This window comes from Neofelis nebulosa, chromosome 6 (genome assembly GCF_028018385.1).
Source record: "Neofelis nebulosa isolate mNeoNeb1 chromosome 6, mNeoNeb1.pri, whole genome shotgun sequence".
Taxonomy (NCBI): Eukaryota; Metazoa; Chordata; class Mammalia; order Carnivora; family Felidae; genus Neofelis; species Neofelis nebulosa.
The window spans coordinates 110,859,483-110,867,594 of NC_080787.1; the positions used below are offsets into that span (position 1 = coordinate 110,859,483).

Sequence of the window (8,112 nt, forward strand, 5' to 3'; positions counted from 1 at the left end):
GCGATAGGTTCCTCTCTGTGCAAGAGAGAAGTTACTTCAGGTCCCTGGTTTTCAGCCTGCAGTTCCCCAAACAACAGCATCAGCATCACCTGGGATCTGTTAGAAACGTAAATTCTTGAGCCCCAGGCCAGACCTCCTCAATTAGAAACTCTGTGGGTGGGGCCTAGCAATCAGTGCTTTAACAAGCCCTACAGTTGATTCTGATTGCCATTAATGTTTGGGAACCACTACTTTAAATAACACATGAATGCTATTTTTTCCTTCTCATTTACTTTGATGCTATCTTTGTATTACAAGACCTTTCATCAAAACCACTGGAAATAGCAAGTAAACTGTAGGCTAATAAAAATCCCAGAAGATAAAGAGCAATGCAAATCCTGGAAAAAACAAACTGGAAAATGTCTCAGGTTCCTAAGGAGTCTGAACCACAGAGGCAACCTATGTCTTCATAATCAAATGCCTTGCCTGGAGTCCAAGGTGAAGCTGCAATATACTTAAAACCACTCTATTTCCATCCCTGGTTCATTCTGCTTGGGACACCTCTATCCCTGCCTTACCTTCTCCTCTTGAAATCTCCAGTGAATTTCTGAGAATTCACTCCCTGTTCTATGAAGAAATATATCTTGCACACACCTTAAATGAGGCATGCATCACATAACATAATAACTGCCATTAAAACTCCTTTACAATTATGTTTAATATGTACTTAGACATGTATCTTTGAGCATACAGACACCATTTGGTAAATATTTGACTATACAGCTATCTCCTCTACAGCCTTGAACTCCTTTAGATGAGGGGCTATACCATAGTATTATGGTTTCCCAAGAGACTAGCAAATGCCTACACATGATACGTTTGTAGAAGGAATGCTACCATGGTAGTAACATAATTTGCAATTTACTTTTTCAGAGAACTAGGAAAAAAAAAAAAAAAAACAGGCTAATTTATCAGAAACCAATAGGGTCACCCACCTAGGCAGACAAAATTTTGGTATTTAAACTGAGCATGGAAAAACATCTGAATGTAAGGACAGCCTAAAACCATTCCTAAATATATTTCAGTAACATTAAAGCCTCTTCTAACAATCTTTTCACAACATTATTATAAGGAAACATTTGTTCTTGAACCTACCAAGAGATTATCTAGTGTGCTGATGCATAAAGATGTATAATATTCATAATTTTATTCTAGATAAAATACTATTTTTTTCAATTAAATCAAATGCATGCTCCTTGGGGGAATCTTATTTTCTCCAAAGATTTCTACCATACTGACTCATCTCTTTCGAATCACAGCAAGCATTTTTGTTGATTATAAATCCCCACCTTTCTGAAATGTACTAAAAAACTACTTATTTTTAAACAAATGGTACGTGTGTTCTCCAACTTAATCACAGACTACAGTGATTCAAAGATACAGCTTTGCCACCAGGGGCTGATTCTTAAAAATTAAGATACTTAATCTGTCATTCATTCAACAAAAGTTGAGTGCCTAATGGGTGGCCAGTATAGTGTTAAACTTGATATATAAAAATAATAAATTTCCTAAAATAGTTTTGAAGATCACTAGATAGAATCTGCTACTTTTCTAATTCTTTGTATTATCAATTCTTTTGTTAGTCACATAAGCTCGTAAGGCTGCTTTGAATTATAATTTTATACACACATATCCACATGTATATATGTGCACACTACCATACTGTTGTCTCCACACATTCTCTTTCCCCTTGACTGGAATGGCTAGTACCCCAGCCTTCTAATATCCAGTATAAAATCAATATTCTGCTCTGAAACTGACCATCAACTACACAATATATTTTTAAGTAGAAAGATCAACTGATGTTCTTACATCATTCAATTCTTAGTGCTCTGAATTCAGTATGTGTTGGGATTTCTCAAAATGTTCCTAGAGAATAACATGGCAGTAAAATCCTTAAGTGATTCACCTGATATCCTGGCATGAAGATTCTGCTTCATAGAGGCACCCTCAGGCTGAGAAAGGGACTGGAGAATTGTCAAGGCTGATCTTCGCAGAGCACTATCAAAAACTGTTAGTACTTCATTGGGGAATGTGTTGAAATACTCCCCAATTTCCATGTTGGTCTCAAAAAGGGTCATGGCATTAACCACAACTGGGTAATGAGCATCTTCATCTCTTTCCTTCAAGATTAGAAGAATATCATTCTTATGGTATTCCGAAACATAGGATTCAAACACTTGACCAACCAGTGTAACTTGATCACTATTCATCTTGAATCTAGGTGACTAAAGAAAAAGAAAGGACCATATTATACCTTTGGTATTGCAGACTTAAACACAAGTTAAACAAAAACGATTGGTTGTAAATCATCCTGACTTTGGGTCACACTATAAACTCAAAATATCATTCAAATTAAAATCTTAAGGGGCCCCTGGGTAGCTCAGTTGGTTGAGTGTCCGACTTCGGCTCAGGTCATGATCTCGCAGTCCGTGAGTTCGAGCCCCGCGTCGGGCTCTGTGCTGACAGCTCAGAGCCTGGAGCCTGTTTCAGATTCTGTGTCTCCCTCTCTCTGACCCTCCCCCATTCATGCTCTGTCTCTCTCTGTCTCAAAAATAAATAAAGGTTAAAAACAAAAATTTAAAAAAAAATTAAAATCTTAGATTGGAATTACTTGTTATAGTCACTTAGTAAATGCATTTTTTGAGAAAGTGAAGCTAAACCTAACCAAAGAATTATGTTGGTACTGATTACTGAAATCCAAAATGGTCCAATGCCTTTCCTGTATCTTTTCCCCAAACTATCTCTTATTAACTCTATGGTAAAAGGCCTTCCCTTTCCTTTAACCACAATTTGTATATACATTTGCTCTCAAGTATATCTTAAATAGCGGTCTTCTGGCTAAAGTTACTTCTGGTAGAGTTTTTTGCATGTGTCCTGGTTCTAGGTTTTATTCATATAAATAATGTATCCTCTCTTATCACACACACACACCATATTCATGTGTATTCGGCTACATAAATGGAACGTACATGGATAACCAGGGTTTTTAGAAATTTTCTAATATTTATTTTTGAGAGAGAAAGAATGAGGGAGGGGAGGGGAAGACACTATCCAAAGCAGGCTCCAGGCTCTGAGCAGTCAGCACAGAGCCCATTTCGAGGCTCCAGCTCACAAAGTGCGAGATCCGGACCTGAGCTAAACTCAGACACTTAACCAACTGAGCCACCCAGGTGCCCCCGTGGATTGCTAGTTCTGACTTGAATAGTTAACAGATTCGCTTTAGAAATTTACATTTTGGGGGCACCTGGGTGGCTCAGTCAGTTAAGCGTCTGACTTCAGCTCAGGTCATGATCTCACAGCCCGTGAGTTCGAGCCCTGTGTCGGGCTCTGTGCTGACAGCTCAGAGCCTGGGGCCTGTTTCAGATTCTGTGTCTCCCTCTCTCTCTGCCCCTCCCCTGTTCATGCTCTGTCTCTCTCTGTCTCAAAAATAAATAAACGTTAAAAAATTAAAAAAAAAAAAGAAATTTACATTTTGAGGTTAATTTGTTTCCTATTTTCTCTTTCTAGCCTAGGAAACGTACTGGCCTCAGCAAAAACAGCTATCAAGAATATAAAGAAACTACATAATTAAACTGAGGAAAGGAAAATTGGTCTTTAAATGATGAATAACTAGGACTGAAAATAAATACACTATATTACATTACTTCACCTATCACATTCCCCTGGCAATGTATTTTTTTGAAAATTTGTATCTACAGATTAAAAGGGCCTACCCCCATTCCAAGTTCATGTATACAGGCAGATATCTATCATGTTCACAGTACCATGCTGGGAAATAAAAAGCACAATAAAAGATCCTCAATGCCCTCAGGGAACCAAGGGACAGATCAAATGAAACAGTGCTCTCATAGTGGTAAAAATACAATATGAATAGGAGCACAAAGAAGAGAAGGATTAAATTTCAAGGGGGTGACAATCCCAGACATGGCAATGGGCAGTTAAAATAAACTGTTGAAATTGATCATCTAAGAAAATCTTATTTGGTTTGGAAACAGTACTGGAGGACAAATGTACTTTGACTTATTTAAGCAACATTTATTGTACTCGGTTCAACAAACAGAAAGATGATAAAAGACAACTTATGAAGTTCACATTTTAGCATCCTAACTATGTGTTACAATGCTATTTATTAGCATTATTTTGCTTCTTCTGGGAACCTACTATTCTAGAAGGTGTGAAAGGAGTTAAGATGGGGGGGGGGGGGTGGTTTATGTTACAGGCCAAGAATTCTAACAACTACAAATGCCTGAGACTGACAGATAGGCATGTGTATACCCAGGAGAATGAGTGAGAGCAAATTATGGCCAATACATCGATAAATAACTTGTTTTTATTAGGTAATATTAAATTCAGCCAAGTATAAAGCAGAAAAAAGCACTTGAAAAGTAACTCATCATACAGTATTTCCAGGACGTGGCCTTTGCTTAAAACAAACAGAGAGGGGCACCTGGGTGGCTCAGTTGGTTGAGCGACCGACTTCGGCCCAGGTCATGATCTCGCGGTCTGTGGGTTCGAGCCCCGCATCGGGCTCTGTGCTGACAGCTCGGAGCCCCGAGCCTGTTTCAGATTCTGTGTCTCCCTCTCTCTCTGCCCCTCCCCTGTTCATGCTCTGTCTCTGTCTCAAAAATAAATAAACATTAAAAAAATTTTAACAAAACAAAACAAAAAAAACAGAGAAACTGTACTCCCAAGAGTTGCTACAAGACAATCTTTAAGATTCTGTAAATACATATTAAATTTGGAGTCACAGTTTAGCAATGTACAAGACAGCTCCACATAGGGCAGAGAGGGGGTAGCTGTAGAATGCATGGTTCAAATTAAAGTCAGATTAAATTTCGCCTAGTCTTTTTTTGAAATAGCATGTTTTCTGAAAACAGCATTCCCTTTCAAAACCTGCGCAAAACTATTCAACTGTTTCTAAGCAGTTTGCTAACCCTATAAACATGCCCACTCTTACTGTTCTACAATTTTCAAGTTCCCTTTCCTTTCACCTATTGAGTAGCTCAGGGCAAAATACAACCACGTGCTACTTCATCCTCTGGACCAAGTGAAGCGCAGGCAAGTGCCAGCAGGGCGAATCAGCGGCGGCTTGCAGCCAGACCACCGGGAATCCCCGCCCGCCGAGAAGCCGCCGCACTCACCCGGAGCCACGCCCCCTCGTCGGTCCCCGCTGCGCCGCGTCCTAAGACCCGCCCCTCTCGCCCGCGGCCCGCGTCTTGTGGGCGCCTCCTCCCCGCCCGCCTGCCCCGCTCCCCGTGTGCGCTGGGCGAACACGGAGCCGGGTCGTACTCAGAGGACTGCTTTCCATACTTCCGTCTCTGGACGCAGCCCTTGCCCTACAACACCTCGGCAGGTCTCTGACACTGCCTGGCTCGGCAACCGGGCACCTCGGTCGCCCGACAAATCCCGGAGTTGAATAGTTTGGGAACTAACCAGATGTGGGAGAGACTTGGGATGAACTGCGGGAGAAAAAAAAAAATAGTAACGGTGAAACGAGGCAGCAGTTGTCACTTACTGGCGGACATGCAGTGTTAGAAGTCACCGGGGACGCGCTGCTCCCAAGGCTGAGGGTCGCAGAGAGCTCGGGCCTGGCGGCGGGGGGCGCGAAGAGGCCGCTGGGGGCGGGGCGCGTGCGCCGGCCGCTCGAGGCGTCGCCGGCCGCGGGGGCGCGCAGGCTCCGACGGGTCCTCCTGGCGCCTGGGTGAAGTAGGTGCCGCGCCGGCTGCTTAGCGGGCCCGCGCACCAGACGGACGCCGAGCCGCGCGCCGCCTCGACTTCGCCGTTCAGGAGGCTCTTCCGGGTGGAGAAGCGGGAGGGCGCGCACCCCGCCTGGTGCCGCGGGACGCGAGACGGTGGAGCTGGGCGGGCTGGGAGGGGCCAGGAGGGCCGAGGCGGGGCCCTATGAGTTCCAGGGCGGGGCTAGGCCGAGCCTCCCGCCCCAGGTGGAGTGAGAAGAGGGGGGCTCTGCGAGGACTCACATGGCCTGTATGGGTCGTGCTTTTGGTCTAAGAACTGGCAAATACAAGGTTGCAACGATTTTCTGCTGTGTTGTCTTCTAGAAGTTTTAGGATGAAGGTTTTATAGCTTAGGTCTATGGCCCTTTTGAGTTAATTTTTGTATATGATGCGAGGTATGGATACTAGGTAACATTTTGCATATAGATATCTAGCACCATTTGTTGAAAGAACTATACTTATTCTACTGAAAAGCCTTTGCACTTATGTCAAAAATCAGTTGATTTTGTTTGTGCGGGTCTAAGACTTTTCTGTTGCCAGATCTATGTGCCTACTTTACAATAACGCTATTTTATCTGCATCACTGTAGCCTTATAATGAGCCTTGAAATCAGAGTTTGGCCTCGATTTTTGTTCTTTTTCAAGTTTTTTGGGCTCTTGTGTTTCTCTGGGCGGGGGGTAGGGGCTCTTGTGTTTCTGTATGAATTTTAAAACCAGTTTGTCATTTTCTATTAAAAAGCTGGGATTATTGGGCCGCCTGACTGGCTCAGTTGATGGAACACAGGGCTCTTGATCTTGGGGTTGTGAATTGGATCCCCATGTTGGGTGTAGAGATTACTTTAAAAAATAAAATCTTTAAAAGAAAAAAACTGGGATCTTTATTGGGGTTGCACAGAATATGGGTCAATATGGGAGGAATTTACATGTTGATGATATTGAGTCATATGACCTTTGAACAAAGTAACCTCCATTTATTTGCCATATAATTTCTATTCATGTAATTGATATAGCAGTTGTAGCTTCTGGGATGGGCATGCCACTGGCTGGGCTGTGCCTTCTGGACAACAGAGCAGGTTCAGTTTTCATTTGGGTGCCTGGGCGGCTGCCATTGAATCTGTAGCATCAGTGACAGCAAGAGCAAGAGGATGCCAGCAACCAGTGGGGAGTGGACACTTGGCAAGGCCTACAGTTTCAGAAGCGCCACCTCAGCCATGGCCCCAGTCAGAGTGGGTCGCCATCCTTTCCATGATGGTTTTTGAAGGGGAACCTGGGAACAAGGTGAACCTAACACAGTTGTTCAAGGGCAAGAAGAGAGTGCTATTTGGAGTCCCTAGGGCCTTTTCACCCCCTCCCCACTGCCCCCAGATGTTCCAAGATCCACCTGCCGGGGTTTATGCAGCAGGCTGAAGCTCTGAAGGCCAAGGGGGTCCAGGTGGTAGCATATCTGAGTGTTAATGATGTCTTTGTAGCTGAAGAGTGGGGACAAGCTCACAACTCTGGAGACAAGGTTAGGCTCTTGGCTGACTCCCTTGGGACCTTTAGGAAGGAGACAGATTTGTTACTAGATGATTGATTCATTGGTATCTCTCTTTGGAAATCCACTGCTCAAGAGGTTCTCCATGGTGGTAGAGGATGGTATAGTGAAGTCTCTGAATGTGGAGCTGCATGATAGAGGCTTCATCTGCAGCCTGGCACCCAACATCATCTCACAGTTCTGAGGCCCTGGGCCCAGACATATTCCTTCTACCTCTTTCCTGCCCAGCTCTGGACAGAGGGCCCCAGTCCACCCTCAATGGGGGCCACCAATGGGGAACTTTGCCCAGATTTCTGCAATAAAGATTTGTGGTTTGCAAAACAAAACAAAAAAACAATAATCTTTTGTTACATCTGTCTCTAACTCAGGTTTATGCTTAAACTCTTGGGATGCGGGAAATCATAATTTTTGATGCTATGTAAATGATGTTTTAAATTTCAAATTTGGATTGTTCCTTTCTAGTATATAGAACTATTGATCTTTTTACATTTGTTATTTCAAACAGTCTTAAAAATAATAAACAATTTTTAAGAGCAGTTATGGGTTCACAGGAAAATTGAGCAGAAATTACAGGAAGTTCCCATATAACCCTTCCCCCACCACCCCTAAACTATATTCCCCACACCCCCCACAGTCTCCCACACCATCAACATACATACTGTTACCAGAGCGGTGCATTTGTTACAATTAATGAGCACACACTGACACATCATCATCACCCAAAATTTCATTGTTTACGTCTGGTTCACCCTTGTTGTTGTACATTCTATGGGTTTTAACAGATGTGTTATAATAAGATGTA

At 43.1% G+C, this 8,112-nt stretch overlaps 1 protein-coding gene and 1 pseudogene across 4 annotated transcripts in view; one reads left to right on the forward strand and one right to left on the reverse strand.

Moving 5' to 3' along the window:
- Positions 1 to 5,878, reverse strand: part of MCM9 (minichromosome maintenance 9 homologous recombination repair factor) — a 111,927-nt gene extending 106,049 nt beyond the window's left edge. For 2 of the 4 annotated variants that reach the window (XM_058735102.1, XM_058735105.1), the window contains exons 1-2: positions 5,558 to 5,665; positions 1,949 to 2,267 (exon numbers count right to left, since the gene is read on the reverse strand). In XM_058735102.1, the coding sequence (XP_058591085.1) occupies positions 1,949 to 2,252 (304 nt within the window). In that variant the 5' untranslated portion in view covers positions 2,253 to 2,267; positions 5,558 to 5,665. Of the gene's footprint in view, positions 1 to 1,948; positions 2,268 to 5,557 lie in introns of those variants that run through there. The other 2 variants (XM_058735103.1, XM_058735104.1) reach the window with 2 other exon arrangements.
- A 925-nt stretch (positions 5,879 to 6,803) lies between these two features.
- LOC131515471 (peroxiredoxin-5, mitochondrial-like) lies at positions 6,804 to 7,494 on the forward strand (annotated as a pseudogene).
- Positions 7,495 to 8,112: the final 618 nt, after the last annotated feature.